This window comes from Maylandia zebra, linkage group LG5 (genome assembly GCF_041146795.1).
Source record: "Maylandia zebra isolate NMK-2024a linkage group LG5, Mzebra_GT3a, whole genome shotgun sequence".
NCBI classification, from domain to species: Eukaryota; Metazoa; Chordata; class Actinopteri; order Cichliformes; family Cichlidae; genus Maylandia; species Maylandia zebra.
Genome location: NC_135171.1, coordinates 39,680,424 through 39,700,068, shown reverse-complemented (window position 1 = coordinate 39,700,068; position 19,645 = coordinate 39,680,424). Strand labels below are relative to the sequence as shown.

General features: G+C 42.9%; 2 protein-coding genes across 5 annotated transcripts in view; both read left to right on the top strand.

Annotated features, from left to right (window-relative positions):
• The window catches only part of matn4 (matrilin 4), a 29,367-nt gene extending 25,390 nt beyond the window's left edge, over positions 1–3,977 (top strand). For all 4 annotated transcript variants that reach the window (XM_024802617.2, XM_024802616.2, XM_076884340.1 and 1 more), the window contains 5 exons: positions 125–256; positions 636–819; positions 918–1,070; positions 2,018–2,122; positions 2,431–3,977. In XM_024802617.2, the coding sequence (XP_024658385.2) occupies positions 125–256; positions 636–819; positions 918–1,070; positions 2,018–2,122; positions 2,431–2,489 (633 nt within the window). In that variant the 3' untranslated portion in view covers positions 2,490–3,977. The remainder of the gene's footprint in view (positions 1–124; positions 257–635; positions 820–917; positions 1,071–2,017; positions 2,123–2,430) is intronic.
• Positions 3,978–16,671: 12,694 nt separating this feature from the next.
• Positions 16,672–17,841, top strand: LOC101468894 (odorant receptor 131-2-like). The gene is made up of 2 exons (XM_004559068.3): positions 16,672–16,821; positions 17,077–17,841. Exons 1-2 carry the CDS (start codon positions 16,672–16,674, stop codon positions 17,839–17,841), a joined length of 915 nt encoding a protein of 304 aa, XP_004559125.1.
• The last annotated feature ends 1,804 nt before the right edge of the window (positions 17,842–19,645 follow it).

Sequence of the window (19,645 nt, the reverse complement as noted above, 5' to 3'; positions counted from 1 at the left end):
TTTTACATATTAAATCTTAGCTAGTGATACTTCTTGACATCTTTGTCTGATATCTTAAAAACTATCAAATAATGTTAAAATAATAAAATGCTGAATATTCATCACCTCACCTGGGTCCCTGCAGGTCGTCGACTCTCTGGACGTGTCTCCTCACGGTACCAGAGTCGGTCTGGTTCAGTACTCGAGCCGGGTCAGGACCGAGTTTCCCCTCAACATGTACCACACAGCTGATGAGATCAAAGCTGCAGTCATGAAGGTAGTGCTTCTGTTTGTTTGTTTGTTGTAGCCGTGACAGACAGTTTGAAACATCAAGCAGTGGAAGTAACTTAAACCTGCATTCTTGCTAATGGCCAGCAGGGGGCAGTTCTTGCTTCTTCCTAAAGAAGTCCAGCTGTAAAGTGAACGAGAGAAGTTATCCCGCTGATCTGTGACACACAGGTGGCGCCAGTATTGTGAGATTGTAATACTTGTGTGACGCTTAAAGTCAACATAAAGATTCATGTATTTTACATATACATACAGACCCTCAGCAGTGAACTGCAGTTAATGAAATCCTGAATAAAAGATGAAACCTGCACCATGTTTGGGCCCTGCTCAGCTACACGACTCGAAATGTTGTTACTGTCCATGTTCAGGTTGAATACATGGAGAAAGGTACGATGACCGGCCTGGCCCTGAAGCACATGCTGGAAAACAGCTTCTCTGAGGCAGAAGGCGCTCGTCCTCTGAGCCGCAGCATTCCACGAATCGGGCTGGTTTTCACAGACGGACGCTCCCAGGATGACATCACCGAGTACGCCAAGAAGGCCAAAGAAGCTGGTAAGACCCAGGATGATAATAACAGCATCTGTAGCTCAGTGTCTGAATCAAGCAGTGCAGCAGTTATCATGTGACCCTACACCTGTGCATGTACGCAGGCATCACCATGTACGCGGTGGGTGTTGGAAAAGCGGTGGAAGATGAGCTCCGTGAGATCGCGTCTGAGCCTGTGGAGAAGCATTTCTATTACACCACTGACTTCACCGCCATCAGCACCATTGCTGAAAACCTCAAACTCAATGTCTGCCCAGGTAACATGCTCTGCTAGACCTGACCGCAGCGTGTAAAACAGCAAGTAAACAGACAAGTTAATCTGACAGCATATTATTGGTTCATATTCTGAGGCTTGCTTTCTGCCGCAGGAAGTGAAAAAGCTCTATCACCTAAAAAACTACCAATGTGAACCTCATGAGACTTATTAAAGAGATGAAGAATGTGCAAACAATGCATTAAATCCTGGCCTTGGGAGAGTGCTGTGTTTTTAATCCTCTTTAAGTTTTTAATATTTTTTTAATACTTAAATTGGTTTTAAACAGGAAAAACATCCTGAAAGTAAGAGAGGATCCTCCCCAAGAGGATAATTATATAAAAATCGGTGCTCTATTTTTTTACTACTATGGTTTAAAAATCTTCTCTACTGAATCCTTCGGTTCATGCAGCTTATATAATGGTGAAGGTCATTGGTTGATTGCACAAATAAAGCACATTACAACCTTTTATACACTTAGAGAAGAGTTTTGTACCATAAACAGCTGAAATTGATAACATTCATCATTTTAATAACAAAAGATTTTGGTCAAAGCTTCAGCAGGACTTTCATGTGATGGTTTGTGTGGTTTTTACTGGTAATTCATTGTAACAATGTCTTTTCTTTGTCGCCCTCTACTGACAGAATTACAACATGACAATTGCAAAAAAAGAGCACTAAAAACAAAGCAGTTACAAAACATTTTTCCTGAGTGTAATAATACTGTACCGAACAATAAATCCTCAGGTTAAAAAATTAATAATAGTACTTTATTGGTTTAGCCTGTTTGGAGCTCTAAGTAGACATTAAAGCTAAACAGGTAAAAAATTAAACTACAGCACTTCATCGCATCTTATGAGCAATGTCTGCACCTTCAAGATAACTGAAATTAACACAATGTATATACAGATAAAGAATATTATATATATTCATATATTTTTCCTTCTGCAGAGGAGAGTCAGGGCGAGATTGAGGTGAAGGACCCCTGTGCATGTGAAAGTCTGGTGGAGTTCCAGCAGGCCACTATGAACAGCCTGGAGCAGGTCACACAGAAACATATCCTTTAAAACAAAAACACATAATATCAGGTAATTCTGTACCTTCAGGTAAAGACTCCAGTGTCTTTGCATATTAAATCTCTTGTTATTGCTCTGGGTGTTTTTTTTATTAACATGATATCTGTTGTTTGTTTCCCTGTGACTTCGGCTTAGAAGCTGAAAGTTTTTGGGGTGCTCAGCATGCAGGTGACCCCACCCCCCTCTGCGCTCTCTGTACCAGATTTTTCTTCTTCTGCTACATACAGAATACAGTGAGTGTGTATGTGTGCATGTTAAGTACTTATGATTCCTTAATGACGTGTCCACTGGCTGGGATGACCGCGCGCCTGGAACAGCTGGAGAACCAGCTTTTCTCCAGGAAGTGATCTGTTGACTTCTGAGCGAGCACAATGGGACGAAGAGGAAGAAGAACAAACTAAAGCTTGATTTATAGCACTGCGGTAAATTTACCCCATAGCTACAGCGTAGCCTCGCGTCCTAGCACAAAGCCTGAGAACAGGCTAACGTGTTTGGTCTGCTTGGTAGTAAACTGCTGTGTAATGGCAGTATTTTGATTCAGAAGAATAAAGTATCCCTGGAACTAAATTGAATAGGTTGTAATAATATTGAACTTGCTTAAAATGCAGTAGCTATATTCAGCCAAAGTAAGCACGCTGGTTTTTAGATTTGCTGTGACAAATTCAGGTTCAGACTCTAATCAGTTCTGAAATCTCCCGTCCTGCGTTTCTGTGGAAAGAGCTGTTGTTCAACATTTATTAGCTTCAAGACCAACGAAAGATCTCTGGGGAGATTGAACACAGGACGATAAATCAAGCTTTGAGAAGAGTTCGGCACATTCCGACAAACCAAATCCTCCAAATCAGCCTCAACGGAAGAAAGTGTCTCCACTCTACGACATTTTTCCAAGTAAAGGTGCTCTTATACAACAAACGGTCATAAAACACATGGATTTGATATTTCAGGTTCCCCATGACATCTGTTACCTCTGCCATTTTCTTTTTGGGGATATTTGTGTTTAACACAGTTTGCATAAAAAATGAACATCTGAAAAGTGAAGCTAATAGAGAATTGCCTTAAATCTACGCCTCACTTGATCTATGACCTCAGTTAACCCTCACATGATGAGTTCATGGTCAAAAAAACGAGTTTACTGTATGTAGTAAATATCAGCACGAACATGATTCAGTAAAAATCTGAATTTTCTCACACACAGTGTTCATTCGTCGCCACCCATCATTCGCCTGTTCTTTATTTATAATTTGATCTCTTTTGTATGGTTTGTTAAATATGACGTGTTTATTACAGTTTGTTTTATTTTAATCAGCAGCAGAATGACAAAAAGTAATGAAGTGCTATTACCACTCTGAATATTAAAGTCCTTTGGGTCATTTTCAGTAAAGTCATTACGTGCTTGCATGTAGACGGTAGATTTTTATCTTAGGCCTAAATGGTTAAAAGTGGTGAAGAGAAAACTGAGGTGTAGTTTTTAAAAAAGGGAATTTTAGATGTTTAAATATCACTATTCACCGAGGCTGTGGTCGAGTAAAGTAAATGTGAGCGCAGTGCAGGAATCAGTGCACAGAAATGTACTATGAATGAAGAAAGGTCACCCTAAAGGAATATTAAAAAAACTGAATTACAGTCATAAAGTCACTCTGTAAATGAACCACCTGAAGATTGTGTTGAATGTCTGTGTCTTATAATATATAAACGACTGCCACAAATTTATACCCCTTTGTATTTGAATCCCTGTATTTTTTGTATATTTTATAACAGGTTTACATTTTTTGTATTTTTCTAAGGAGTCTCTGTATTACAGCACAGACGACAATAAAGGAGTGAACTTTCATTTATTTGATGGTGTCAGTGAACTCCTGCAAAAGTTTTTATGCTCTCATTTCTTATGTACATCTGTGCTCTCTAGATACTCTCATGTTGCAAAGCCCAGCTGGTGGATCTAACCACTGCAATTAAACTACACCTCTAAAGTGTGTTTGAGGTGTTGGTGCTTACTGGAGCATTTCCGAGGCAGTTATCAGACAAATAGTATGCTTTACTGTGTTGTTGGTTCTTTACCAGAAAACAAGAAGGGAAGAAATCTGTGCTGCAGTTTAAGTGACTGAAAAGACGTCTAAATATGTGAGGAGCAGCTGTTCATTTGGATTGCAGTCATCCCCACAGATGGTTTTTATTTTGTTAAATTTCCCACCACTTGTTCCTCTCTAAGGTTTATGTAAGTGAGTAAAAGATAAATGCCCCAGGCATGTGCAGTGAGCAAAGCAAATCTGGGATGATACAGATTGGGATGGCCCAGGCATTTATCTTTTACCCCTTGCAGCTGGATAGGGTAGTGGTGAGACTGCACGGCTTTGGAGCCGGAGTTGCAAGTTTGATTCCCACCCAGTATCCAGTAGGGGTCCTGGCTAGACCCCTCATGCTAACCAAAAAGCCCTGGAATGGCGTGGCTTTGTCTGCAGCCTGTCCTCAGCACAGACACGGATCATTTCACTACACATTGTACTGTATTGTATGATGTTGTATGTGACAAATAATAAAGCTTGTGTACACTGAAGCAGCAAACTGGAAACAACATTGACGGATCTTTAGGCCTAAGCCTTTAATGCACTGTTCAAAAGAGTTACAGGAAGCCTTTGAAAACACATCAGGTGGGAAAAACGATCATACTGGATATCCACACTGATATGGACTAATCAAGTTTACCTAAATTTCATTGCAACAAGTTAAAATGGGACTCAGTAGTTTGTACGGAGCCCCACGTGTTTGTAGACCAGAGCATGCACTGAATGAGAAGCACACAAACCTCTGGTGATGGTACACTGATGTGTCATCCTGAAGGAGGTGGACTAACTAAGCAACCTCTGCGGGGTCCAGGCATCGCCTCATGCCATCAGCACTGACCCTGACCCTACTGAAGAAACAGTCAGAAGACCTGCTCAACCTCCATCATCAGGCACTTCCACCGCAGGTCCCGGTCACCTGCACCTCCAGCAAGCTCAGCAATCATCTACCCAGTAACTTCCATTAACCTTCCTGTCGTGTTTGGGTCAAAATTAAAAAAGTCATAAATATTGTGTTTTACATCTGACTGCCTCGAGGCCTGAGGTCATCCTCCACACTGTGCACTTGAACATATGAAAGTGATGAGCACCTCCTTCGTTGAATTTTGAGTGTTTTAATAAACTTTGTTACATCTGTGCTGGTCGAAAGTGACCACCATAGAAAATGAATGGGAATGGGAAACTGAATTTGGTGATGAAAAAATGTTTCTTATGTTAATTTAAGAGTTGTTAAAACTGACCGGGAACACTAAAGTAAGGGGGGCGGGGGGTGAACACAACCGGAGGGTTAAGGAGCTGTTAGGATAACTGGGCTTTTCTTGAAAAGCAAATCATATACAGAAAATTTGATACTTTCTGAGAGTGAAAATGTCATCCTTATGCCCTCCTGTCTCCAAGAATAAAGTTTTCATGTTTGTGGTAGCCTCATGGAAACTCTGGCAAAAGTTGTTTTTGTTTTTTTTTTTAAGTTGCACAAAGGGAGTGAGACACAGAGGAACAAAGCCAAGTCGTCATGGGCGACCATCAGCTGTTTAAAGAGCAGCTCCACAGGGATCAGTAATTGCTTTCAGTCACAGAGCATCATTATTGACAGTGACCTTCAGCACATTATCTCTATAGACTGGCATGAAAAACATGTTTGTTTTAAACAAAATCTGTCCCAACTATCAACAAGTAAAGTTGTGAAATGATAAAACTTGGAAAATAACAGTAACAGTTACTGCTGCAACTTCTTCTTTTTCTTTTATTTGGACACTAGTCTAAAACCTGGAGATATATAAAGTGTTTCTAACAATAATTCTATTAATAAGTATCAGTGATCGTTTCTAATTTGTTCAGCTGAGTTACAGAATATGGAAATGTGGATTTTTTGGAGGAAAGCAGAGAAATGAAAATGCTCTTAATGTTAGGGTTAGACATTTGTCCTTGAATGTGATGATGATGATGATGATGATGATGATGATGATGATGATGATGCCTGAAGTTAAAAAAAAGTTTCAAAGTCCTCTAAACTTTGTAGCAGCTGATTTCACAATAAAAGCTCATTAAACATATGAGCAATGAAGCTTTTCCCTCAGTGGGTTGTGAGTTGTCCACAGAGCCCGTCTGCAGAGATTTATTTATTTATCTTTTTGCTTTCAAACAATCTCATGTTTTCCATTGGGTATGCTCTACTTGTTTATAATTAACCAGGACAGCCATTTAAAGTAAATCATATCATTGTCTCAAATATCACAGATGGTACAGCGTACTCTAGTTCCAAAGTAATTGCAGAGTTGTTTAATGGCAATGATGAAAAACTCCCTCATAAGACATACCTAATAAATCCCTTTGATGCTGTGTATGTGAACTGCATGCTGGGTGCCGCATAACAAGCTTTCCCAGTGTGTGTGTGACCTTTAACGTCACGGCCTAATGAGGGCTGATGAGACTGTTGCTCATTCTGGAGCTTGCAGTGTGACTTGCTTCCTGAATACACAGAGGATCACTGAAAATGTCAAGATGTCCCAAAAGTCATCGCTGTGGAGCGCAGAACAAAGTCATACTTACAGGAAGTTTACTCAAGCAATATTGTAAGAAGTAGGGTTGGGTGTTTCAGAGAAGTCAGAATGGCTGTTTCTGAACTGGAAAACTGAGGAAAAAGAAAAGATGTCGCTGAATGAAATGTGCCATTCAAGGTTAAAGAAATGCCGCCGGAGCCTGAAGACAAACAAGAAAACGCAGAATTTTGAAGATTAAAGTCAAAAATTCGCGAAAATGAATATTTTGTAAGAATTGATTTGACAGATAAACTGGAAATGCAAAAAGTAGAAGATGGTGGCTTGAACGTAGCTTACTGTTTTTGTTGTTTTTTGTAACAGGCCTTTGAGAACTTAGAAATTTATTTATTGTCATTGTACAGTTGCCTTCACAGCACAAAGGTGCAAGAAAGTTCCCTTTCAGTTGATTCACTCGGTACAACTCAGTGGTATGGGATATCACACCCTTGCATGTCCTGGCTGAAGAAATCTTTATTCACGGCTTTAAGACAGATGACACACGGCTCCGTCTGCACATATAACCGCTGTCATCGCAGTCATCGCTCAGTTCTTACGCTCTTCACCTTGCTGAGAACACCTCTGCTGTGTTGGGCTAGCCGTCTGCTGCTAGTTAGCTCCGGGGTCTGCCGACTTGAATTTAGCTTAACTGCCCCTGTTGGTGTTAGCCTCCACCACGCAGTTGGCGTGTAGGTTGCCCGCGGAGCGCAAATTTCGAGTTTTCCTGTGCAGCTTTTTGCTTTGCGTTTTGGAATGGACTCCAAACCAAAGCGAGCAAAGCAGAAATCTTCTGTTCGCCCCTGTCCTCAGGGATGCGGTTTCTCTTTGCACGACAGCGACCAGCCCGATGCCTGCCTTGTCTGCCTGGTTATTGTCCACGCTAGGTGAGCGTTGACGGAGCCTGAAGCCTGTGCGTTTTGTTGCCAGCAGGCCCTGAAAAGACGGGTGGAAAAAGTGTTGGGACGCTCGGCTGTCACACGGCATGACCCTCTCCTTTCCAGGACCGAGGATTATCCTGTCGCTGTCCCCGCAATTAGCTGGGCTGACCACATGGAATATGTTGATGGGTTAGCCAATGACCGGCTGGAACCATGCAGGAGCGCTGGCGGAGTTCAGGCTGGGTTGAAGCCCGACATGCTGGACATCGGCCTGGACATCCATGGTTGCTCCATGAGCAGGAGAGCTCATTGTCGACCCAATGGGCCGCCAATGCTGCGCCGGTCTGCCACACTGACACCCTCTCTTTTTCCCCTTTTTTGTTTCGCCATGCTGCTTAAAAACTGCAGGTGGACTGGTCCTCTTCTCCACCAGCTCAGAAGCTGTTTTTTTTCTTCCCACAGGAGCCCACAACAGCCAAAAACCACCTTCACATGTTTCCAGACTTTGTGTGCGAGCTAACAGCATCATGGGACAAACCTCTGTCAACCCCCGTCACTGTGCCCAGCTATGTACAGCACATGGATTTGGACGGCGCAGACAAGGCTAGCTTAGCTAACCAACCCCCTATGGAGCCGTCTCTGGCTGCTTATCTGGCCCCGTCCCATGACCATGGTGTCTGCGGCCGTGCAACTCTGCCGTCCAATCACTGCAGATTCTCTGCTTCGCACCTGGAGAAGATTTGTCGGGCTCAGGCTAGCACAGCTCTGCCATGACCTCCGTCACCACACTCCAGATGTACCAGCCAATGTGCCTGGTGGAGCTTGGATCTCTGGTTCGTGTTGACAGTCCGCTGGCACCTCTTCTTAACGAGGTCAGAGTCGCCATGAATTACATCCTCTGTGCGTCACAAATGCTCAGGCAGAATGAGCTGGGTCAGGCAGGTGATGCATTCCCCTGCAAACACACTGGCTTCAACAGTTGTCGTCCAGAGGCACCTGCGGCTGACCCTCTCTGACGTCCCAGATAGGGACATGACTGTAAATCTGGACAAACCAGTGTCTGTGGCTGGGTTATTCCGACATTCACTTGAAGCCATTCAGACTAGATTTCATCTGAGGAAGAAGCAGACAGAAGCTCTGCGCGATTTCATCCCCAGACATCAGACGAAGACCAAGCCTGCAGCTAGCTCTCACAGGCCTGCCACTCCTCTGTCGACTGGCAAGAGACCGGCGCCCACTGCTGCAGTGGGTGTGCCGCCAGCGCAAGCACAACCTTCGGTCCGAGCTCCACGTCAGTTGGCCTGGAGCAAAGGCCCACCATCGGGCCTCTGGCGGGACCCGACGCCCACGAGGAAGAAGCCTCAGCCCTCCTAGCTGGTTCCAAGTGGAGAAGGGGTCCAACGGCAAGGAGATGCTGCTTTTACCCCTCTGTTGCCTCCAAAGAGGTTCCGCTTACTACATTATATAACTTTATAACACTTATCATTAATAAAAAGCATAGCATTATTGAGGCGCTGCAAATTATTTAATCTCAACAGGTGACTGCTAAGGGTCTGCCACCTAGTGTGATAGCGACAATTCATAGTGCTGGGCCCGCATCTACTAGACCCGCGCTTAAGTCCAGTGTCCCAAGCACTGGACTTGTCTTTGGTGCTGGAGGCCCTTTCTAGACCCCATTTGAACCCATTGAGTTTGTGGATATGAAATTTATCTCATATTACTGCATTACTTCTCGCTTTGGCTTCAGCAAAGTGAGTGGGTGACCGTCATGTGCTGTCTGTGCATCCCTCCTGCACACAGTTCTCTCCTGATGGCCAGAAGGTCGTATTGCGTCCAAATGCTGCCTATTTTCCCAAGATCATGCCTGCATCTTATAGCTCAATGGAGTTTGAGATGCTGAGCTTTTGCTCCCCTCCTTTTACATCTGAGGAGTAAAGAAGGATGCATTCTTTGTCCAGTGCTTGTGCTACGCACCTACATTGAGCGCACTCAGAATGTATGTTTATGCGGCCAGCTGTTTGTCTGCTTTGCTTATCCAACTAGAAGTAGAGCTGTCTAAACAGAGGCTGTCCCACTGGATTATATAAGCTATCTCACTGAGATAGTCCCCTGTACTTTTTGAACATTTTTCAAGCTTTTTAAATGACAAAATTTCAGTTCTGAGAGCATCTCTCTCATCTCAGTCATTGTTAGTTTCTGACCCAGTCCCTGAATGCTTGACTGGCTTTCAACAGTTTGAGCCACTGTCTGATTCTGATTTAATAGCTATAACTGATCATCTCAAAATCTCTCCCATGATATCCTTCCCTCTCATTTTCTTATGGAAGCTTTGACCACTATTGGTCCCTGTATCCAACTTTTATTGAAACTATCACTGTCATTAGGTTGTGTACCGTCAGTATTTAAGCATTCTGTCTTTCACCCCATTATAAAGAAAATCTTGACCCTAGTTCTCTAACTAATTACAGACTGATCTCCAAACTCCCTCCTATATCCAAAATTCTGGAAAAAGCGTCAATAAAACAACTTCAGACCTTTCCTGACACTAATGGTATCAATGAAAAATTTCAGTCTAAATTTAGACCTCGCCATAGCACTAAGACAGCACACTTAAGAGTTTTTATTGACCTTCTTCTGAGCTTAGGATTCAAACTAGTTGGTTATTTCGTGGCTAGTTATGCCGTTTACCCATATTGTTGTCTTATGCTATTGCTCTGACCGACTGTGAAGCACTTTGGTCAACTTTGTTGTATTATAATGTGCTATAGAAATACATTTTCATTTGATTTGATATTTAAGGATTTCTGGAATAATGGTATTAAAAGCCAATCTGAAATCAGTGAAGAACATCCTTACTGAATTCCCAAGATTCTCCAGGTGATGCAGAACAGAGAGATGGGCAGGGGAAATTGCATCCTTGGTGGACCTGTTTGCCTTAGGCTACAACCACACTAATGCGTTTTCTCCCGTCCAGACCTTTTTCCTCAAGGAAAAACGCAGCGTTTTGAAAACGCTCTCGAAAACGCATACATTTCAAAACTGAGCAGCGGCGCAGCGTGGACACTCGAGAACACAGACTTTCTAAAACAATGACGCATTTAAGTCATGTGATGGAGTCATGTGACCAATTAACCAAAAATAGCGCAGGGCATTATACAGCAGTTGTTTTGATTGTTCTCAATTTTGACAGCCCTAAAAAAGAATATTATCAGTTTGCACATGGTCCAGATAGATGGAACCTTCCTTGTTCACTAGCATCTTCTTGGCTTAAAATACGTTATCTCTCCCTGCTGATGCTGAACGTATGCTGGTACTACAACTTTTGGATGTGGTAATTGGTAACTGTAACAACGCGATGTTAGAGTCGTCTTGAGATAAGAACTTTCTAACTTTTGATGTTTTTTTAAGTGTCAAATTACAGCTGAATAACAGAAAGAGTTGCCTCAACGTATTTCATTTATTATGAGGTAAATGTCATGGTCCTGGGTCATTTTGACCCAGCGTTTTGTGTTTCCTTGAAGTTCATTTTTGTGCCTTGTGTTTATTCTGATTTTGTACTAGTTTAGGGTTGAACCTGAAGTTTGGTGTATATTCAGCCCTACCGGTGTCTGTCCTTGGTGCTCTGGTCATGTCCCCGTGTTGTGTTGTAAATCAGTCTGTGTGTTTCCTGCTTTACTTTGAAGGCTCGTGTTCTGGATTTCCTGTTCTATTCTGACGGTCTGTGTCTGTTGTCATTGTGTTCAGCTTGTGTCCTCCAGTCATCATGTGTATTCAGATCAGCTGTTCTTCCCTCCTGTGTGCGATTACCCGATTACCCTGTGTGCGTGTGTGTGTATATATAGTGGGTGTCGGTCTGTGTTCGTTGTCGGCTTGTCTGTGTTCATCCGTGTATCTCTGCGTTTTTGGTATCCTCCGTCAGTCTGCGTCTCTCTGGCTTTCACCCCGTGTCCTGAGGATTTCTAGTTGCTCTTTAGTTTTCCCAGTTTAGGTTTCCGTTAGTATGTCTCATGATTCGTTGTCTGTTCCTGCCACTGTCACCTGTAAATAAACTCTCACTCATATCATCAGTCGGCTGTCTGCATTTTGGGTCCTCCTTTTCCTCCACACCACACGGCTCAACCCGCCAGCCGTGACAGTACGAGCCGACCAAACATGGACCCAGCAGCATCCGCACCTTCCCAGGAGTTTCGGGAGGAAGTAATCAACTCCATTTCAAGGTTGGTCAACCTGTGGCTCGAACGTGAGGGAGAGGAGTTTCACCGCGCTGTAGAAGCCAGGCTACAGCAGCTAATTTCTGCTCACTCCTGGCTACTGGACTCTCTTCACCCGCTCGCACAAGACTTCATTCTTAACGAACTTCACCTCCACCCTCCAGCCGCTACCGCTTCCCAACCCAGCCCGGCGGTGAATGTTTTGCCCGGCCCGCCGGAGGTTTTGCCCGGCCCGCCGGAGCAGTCGGCAGGGAGGAAGCGACTATCGCGCCGTCAGCGCGTCACCCCACAGCCGGATATTAGGACTTCAGAACTGCCGGCTTTGGTGAGTGAGAAGGACCCTTTTTCTGTTTTGGACTGTGGGACAGTTTATTCAGGGGCCTTGTTTTGTGCAACAGATGACAAGGAGACCTGTTTGTTGCCTGTTCATTCTCCTGCTCAGCTGTCTTTACCTCAGTTAGCTTCCCAGCCAGAAGCTCAGTTAGCTGCCCAGCCGTCACCTCCATCTCATTCAGCCTCACTACCCATAGCCCAGTTACAGTCACAGCCAGACTTATTAGACACCATGTTACAGTCCATAGCCCAGTCAATAGCTCAGTTGGTAGGAGACTCATCAGCCTTATTATCAGCTCAGCCATCGTCTTCACCAACTCCTCCTGTACAACAAGTTGAGTCAATCCAACCCGAAAAGAACTATTTTTCATCTGTTCATTCCAAGCAGAGAGACAAACCACCCAATATTGTAATCAGTCCTCAACAGCTGGCCAGTTCAGAGACTGTGACACACTCCAGGGCCTCCCCAGAGGCTGGGTTTCAGCCCCCAGCCGACTCTGGACCCCTGGAGATTAAGAAGCCGGCTGAGGACTGCACCCGGCTGTCGCTGCCTGAGCTGAGTCAATGCTCTGTGCAGCTGCAGTCTGCTTTGTTCCTGCCAGAGGCCTGTGCGCCTGCTGGTTCCGACCTGTGTGTTCCAGGGGCCCCGGTGCCCACTGGTCCAGAGACTGTTTTCGCTGGAGGGCCCGAGGAGCCCGTCAGGCCTCCTGCCTCGTCAGCTGGAGGGCCCGAGGAGCCCGTCCAGCCCCAAAACTCGTCAGCTGGAGGTTCAGGGGAACTTGGCCAGCTTCCTGCCTCGTCAGCTGGAGGGCCCGAGGAGCCCGTCCAGCCCCAAAACTCGTCAGCTGGAGGTTCAGGGGAACCTGGACAGCTTCCTGCCTCGTTAGCTGGAGGGCCCGAGGAGCCCGTCCAGCTTCCTGCCTCGTCAGTTGGAGGTTCAGGGGAACCTAGCCAGCTTCCTGCCTCGTCAGCTGGAGGGCCCGAGGAGCCCGTCCAGCTTCCTGCCTCGTCAGCTGGAGGGCCCGAGGAGCCCGTCCAGCCGCCTGCTGCAGCTCCAACATCTTCGCCTGGCCCGGCTCCATCACCTTCAGCCTCGCCTGGCCCGGTTCCATTACCATCAGCCTCCGCTTCAGCTTCAGCTTCGCCTGGTCCAGCCTCTGCTTCAGCCGCGCCTGGTCCAGCCTCTGCTTCCGTCTCGTCTGGTGCTGCGAAGGCCATGCCACCTTCAGGTCCCGAACTACCGCCTCGACATCGGCGGTCATCTGCCAGGCCGCTTGTTGTGCGTCATCGTCGATATGGATGACCTCCCAAGCGCCGCCGCTACCTTCCGCGCGGCCGGCCTCCGGACTTGTGTCGCCACCGCCGTTGCTGTCCGCACGGTCGGCCGCCTGAACTGTTTCCCCGTCGCCGCCGCTGCTGTCCGCACGGTCGGCCCCCTGAACTGTTTCCCCTTCGCCACCGCTGCCTTCCGCGCGGTCGGCTTTTGGATCTGTGTCGCCAACGTGGCCGTTCTCAGAAGATGAATTGTCCTGGACTTAGTTGTCAGCCTCCGGGCTGGCCTCCTGAACTGTGTTTTTGTTCTTGAACTCCAGCATGTGTGTTTGTTTTGGACAATTCACTTGGTTCGCTGGAGCTTGTTTTTGTTCGGTGTTGGTGGCAAGAAAAAGAAACTAAACTGTTACACCAACTAAAGCTTGAAGCCTTTAGATGAAAATGTCAAGATCAATAGCAGCAATGAAATCAGAAAAGACTAAAAAAGGACTGAAACTCAGTTTCAGTTTTTGCTAGTTTGATAAGAATGTGAGGAGGTGCTGGCTAAGATATTTTCTCTAATATTAGAAACTGGAAGAAAGTCTCAAATTGCTTGTCGTTGTAAAAAGAAATTGTTTCTTATCTGTATGTGTTGGATTGAATCATTTATGAAGTACTTAGAATAAAAAACAGAATTACGCTGATTAATTAACAGTGAGATAAGATTTACTGGCTAATATTATTTCATTGGTGTAACAATAAAGTGCATTTTATAGAGTTTAAACTCAGTGTGTTCTTATGGTTTCTCTTTTAACAGTTAGCAGGGCGCATGTGGAGAAACCTCTGTTGTAAAGAATTCTGTAGAACAATTAGCATACTGCTCACTGGATTTATTACTTATAATGAACATAATAAACAATTTTTTACAGCCACTTTGTTTTTTCCTGAGCAGAAGAATTTTTGGCTGTCAAAATAGGCTTTTGGTTAGATAGTAAAAGACTGGACATCTATGCGAAGCTACTCCAGGCATGCCTGTCCAGTGTTGGGAAGGTTACTTTTAAAATGTATTCCATTACAGAATACATGCCCCAAAATGTATTCTGTAATGTATTCCGTTACGTTACTCAATGACAGTAACATATTCTGAATACTTTGGATTACTTAATATATTATCATGCTTTTTACAACAACGTGAATGTACTATTGCTGTGTGATTTATTACTGTTACTGAAGGTCCGCGACTCCGAACTGTAGTAAAGGGACCTCTGACTAATACGGCGGGGTCCCTGTCGGCTCGTAGTCGAAAAATAGCTTTACTTTGTTGTGTGGGTCAACTTTTCTTGCGAGAGACAGAGAGAGGCGTTGAAAGGCTGCTCCAACGGAACTTCTTGTTTTCGGAGGAAAACACGAACACGGTGTACAGTCGAGTCTTAATAGCTTACTTACAACTGGGCTCGTCAGGCACTCTTCTTGGCTGAAGTGGTTATTATTATATTTACATGCTTCCAGCTCCCGTTTAAAAACTCGTACTTTTCCACTCCCCTTTTTCTCCCTCCTCGCGCTCACAGACACATAACGTGTATGGCAGTCCATTCTCCCTGCAACACGGACTACACTGCCCATGATGCTACATTCTTTAGAGCTATGCTTGTAGCATTCTGCCTGTTAGCTTAGCACAACAACAACAACGAAAAGGCGCTCTCTCACCCAGGAAACACACAGTCGCAGAAAGAGAGAGAGAGCGTCGCCCTGTAACCATGGCAACCGTAACGCTGCCGCCTGGAACAACAGAACGTAGCTGGCAAACAAAACCCAAACAGTCCTGACCCGCGACAAAATGAAACAGGAAAGTATCCATTTATTTCAACAAAGTAACTGTATTCTGAATACCACCCTTTTAAACGGTAACTGTAACGGAATACAGTTACTCATATTTTGTATTTTAAATACGTAACGGCGGTACATGTATTCCGTTACTCCCCAACACTGTGCCTGTCACAAAAAGGAAAAAAGAAAAAACACTGCATGCATGCATGCATGCATGTGCGAACCTGCAGTACATTGCACCTGTACACACAACCTTCAATCCTTAAAGGACCTCCAACCAACCAATATATAAAGTCTGATGTCGTGTTACAGTAGGGATTTAAATGCATAATAAACTCAGGTAGGCACTGCATCACTTGCAATTTGTTAATGTATAAATTAATTACTAAAATACTTTAATGCATTCAAGATACTTTAAAATCTTTTAGCTGTACTGTGACTTTGACTGTTTTAGACATAGCTGATATTTACATTATACAAAAAAAACATATTAGGGTGAAATAGTAACAGATGTGAGATCTGCTGCCAAACTCTCATTGTTGGTATTTTCTAAATAAATGTCTAATGTGATTGTTGTTTTCTGTTGCAGGACATGCACGTATTCAAGTCCAGGGAAACGCGTCTGAGTTTGTTCCATTCATTCATTAAAAATGGTTAATAATCAAATAGCTTTTTTGTTTAAATAATTTGAATAACATGTGTAAAGTTTAAAAGTATGAAAATCTAATTGTCTTAGTTTTGCAAAGGTAAGTTTAATATTGCACGATGTTATTCATGAATCATGCTTTTTCTAACAGACAGACGGATCATCCTTTTTGCCGTGCAGGTTAGCTGCGCGATTATGTTGTATTTGTTTTTAATTCTAGATGGCTGTGCACTGATTTTTATCTTTCTATTCGATCCTCAAACTTGGGTGAGTACTTTTTTCTGTTTCATTTTGAAAAGGAAAAAGTTCAGTTTCTTCTCCTAACAAAGGTTATTATAGGTAACTAAAGCTAAGTTTAAAAAGTCAAAATATAACATAGCAAGACATCATTTGAACTTGAAAACTCTTGAATGATACTTTGCACCTTAATTTTTTTCAACATAGAAAGACAAAACAAAAATAATCTTCCGTAAAAAAATAATAATGAAAACTAAAATACCTTTAATCCCAACAGTAACAGTAGTAAACATCTTGACCTGTAGTTTATTACAAAATTATATAAAATAAATAGTAGAGACAATTGTCAATCGCTTCTAAAGTGTTTCTGTCACTGCTGGGTTGTTTTGCCACACCAAATAAGTGCAAAGCTTTAACAGGATCTAACAATTACTGATTTAAAAATGATAAAATAATCAATCTTAAAAGATTCATTAAATCTCAGGTAAAGGATTTATTTTGGGTCATTAACATGATATATTTAAAAACATGTTTTTCAGCTTCTAAGAGATGAGCGCTTCGTATACCAATGAGACTGTGGTTGTAAACTATCGAGATGCTTTCCCCAAAGCTATGGTCAAGAATGTGATTGTTGTGGTTCTCTGCATCTCCATTAACTACATCAATGTAGCACTTCTTCAAACTTTCTGCAAACAACAGGTATGACATTTCTTTAATCACATGGAATAAAAAAAAAATGTGTGCAACAATTACATTTTTTTTGTTTTTGAGGAAGTTGTTGGATTGTTTTGTGTGTTTGTTTACCTATTTTTTTTTTATCAGTGTTATTCCAAACAATATGGCTGATGTATTATACAGCAGGTCTTAGTTCCATTATTCACTAATTTTTCTAATGTAAGTACTAATTGCTTTTACTTTTCTTTACTTTTGTGTGATTTTCTTCCCATTCTTTAGATCTTTTACATGAATCCACGCTACATCCTGTTTTTCCACCTGGTACTTAACGATATGATCCAAGTAACACTGACCGTCATACTGTTTATCAGCAGCTACATCTTCTTCCAGATAAATGTCTCTGTCTGTTGTGTGCTCATCCTGCTTGCTCTTTTTGCCACTGAAAACACCCCTCTGAATCTGGCTTGCATGGCAGTGGAGTGCTACATTGCCATCTGCATCCCTCTTCGTCACGTCCAAATCTGCACGGTCAAAAGGACGTTAATGTTGATTGGTTTAATTTGGATGACCAGCATGCTGTCTGTTCTTCCTGATCTCTTCATCACCTTGGCCATAGAACCACTGGATTTCTATAATTCTCGTGTGTTTTGCCTCAGAGAAACAGTCTTTCGAAATCCCCACATCATCAAGAAAAGAGATATCACCTATATAGTCTATCTGGTTATTGTCTGGTTTATTATCTTTTTTACTTACTTCAAAATCCTGTTCACTGCAAAAGCAGCAAGTCAAGATGCTACAAAGGCCAGAAATACAATTATTCTCCATGGTTTTCAGGTGTTGTTGTGTATGTCAATATATGCTGAACCTTTGCTGAGGCAAGTCCTGCAGCAGTGGTTTCCTCAAAATTATTCAGATTCCCTTTTTGCTTGTTATATTCTCTTCCAGATCCTGCCACGAGCAATTAGTCCAATAGTCTATGGAGTAAGAGACAAAACTTACAGGAAGTATCTGAAAAGGTATTTGTTGTGTAAAATGGGCCCCTAGGAAATGCAGACTGATGGAGGCAGATTTGGGGGTTTTTTTTAACTTTAAAATTATTACACACAGTTTATTTCACTAATGATATGTAGTGTTGAAGATCAAGATCAATACTATTTTGGAACTTCAGATTACAGATCTAATAATGATACATTAATCCTTATTAGATCTGTAATCTGAAGTTCATATTTTGAAGTCTCAGCATTAGCCTATTAGATTTTTCAACATATTGTGTGTTACATAGTAAGCCCACCATTTGCAATTTGCATTTTGTATTTCTATTTTCTTTTTTTGGTAAGGACTTACATTTCCGTCCACAAGCTATTGTTTAAAAATGTAGATGAAATAAAAAAAAAAAACAAAGTTCTATCAGACCACTTGATATCAGATGTTTTAGACTGATTTTTAATTCCTGTTTATCTCCATGCAGCTAAATCCTACACAAATGGTTGTCCAATCCGGTCGGTAAGTCTGACGTCACTAGCCGTGTCTGGGCCTAAACTCCGCTGCAGGTCCATATATCAAACGATCACTATGGCATTACTGAGAGTTGTATAAAGTCTTTCATCTCTAATAGAATGATCAGCGTTCTGCTCTACCAAGTGTAACAATTGAGTTTAACATCCAGGCATCCAACAGAGTTAGAAGTTAGCAGGAAGTTAGCTCGCTAGCTTCTATCTAAATACAATATAGTGTTACGCCGCAGTCTAGGGGTACAGGAACGCAACATAAGTTTGAAAAGACTGCCCCGCCTTGGTCCCCAAAACCATACACAGAGGGAAACCAATTCCTTAGTGAATCGTGTTTTATTATCTACACTGCAAAAATGAAGCTCCAGGGTGAACAAAGGCCAAAATAACAAACAAAACAAGCTAAGTCAGGAGGAGGTGCTATCTAAAACCCTATGTGAAATCAAACATCAATCAAAAGACAAGCGCTACACCTAACTCCCTAACTGAAATAAACAGGAGAAAACAGTGCAAGAAAAAACAATACGGCAGCTCACCCCTTCTGTTGCAGTGCTATTTACAATGTGCTATTTACAATGAAAGCTAATATACACACTACAAAACTCAGAAAGGCCGCAAAAATCACAGGCACAAAAGTCTCAGGTTTTGGAGGCCAGGGTCAGGTCTGCTGCTGCTGTCAGTGGCTGCCCCGGGACAACTGCTGGTGAGGGATTTGAAAAAGATCACATGGCCAGGGGACCAATCAGCAGCCGTCAGCTAGTCCACTCCGGGACCTGCAAAGACTTAAAGGCACAGACAACAACAGCCACCAAAACAGATTATGGACAGGGCCATAACAATAGCATGTCCTGACTGCAGGGTTTTGGAAACAAATTAAAACGTACAGCTCTGTTATCACTTCCAACATAAATGAAGACAGAAAACTAAACAGCAGTGACATTTGTAGGGTTACTGAAGTTTGGCTAACTGGTATATAATGATGTGCTACGTGATCGCTAGCGACACAGCTATGTTAGCATAATATAAACAAGCTAACTTTTTTTCCACTCGATAAAAGTTAACGTGAGTGTTCTCGGTGGTCAGGAACAAATGTAATCGCATGGCAGGATGCTGTAAAAGGACCAAACTTCAGCCAGGAGAACAACTGAGATAATCCTTCCACAATACGAGGTTAGTCATTCATATACTGCTGCATGGGCTGGGCTGTAGTTACATCCTAAGGTTTTAAAAACTGAGCTTAAATAAATGATTAGCGGTAATAAAAGCCGAGGGAGGTCAACAAGGATCACTGACTGTTTTAGGAGCTTTTTGAGATTAAATAGAAGAAAATACAAAACATG

Coding starts and splice junctions, on each gene's coding strand:
- LOC101468894 (XM_004559068.3), top strand. CDS start 16,672: ATGAGCGCTTCGTATACCAATGAGACTGTGGTTGTAAACTATCGAGAT. Junction 16,822..17,076: donor AAACTTTCTGCAAACAACAG/GTATGACATTTC, acceptor CCCATTCTTTAG/ATCTTTTACATGAATCCACG.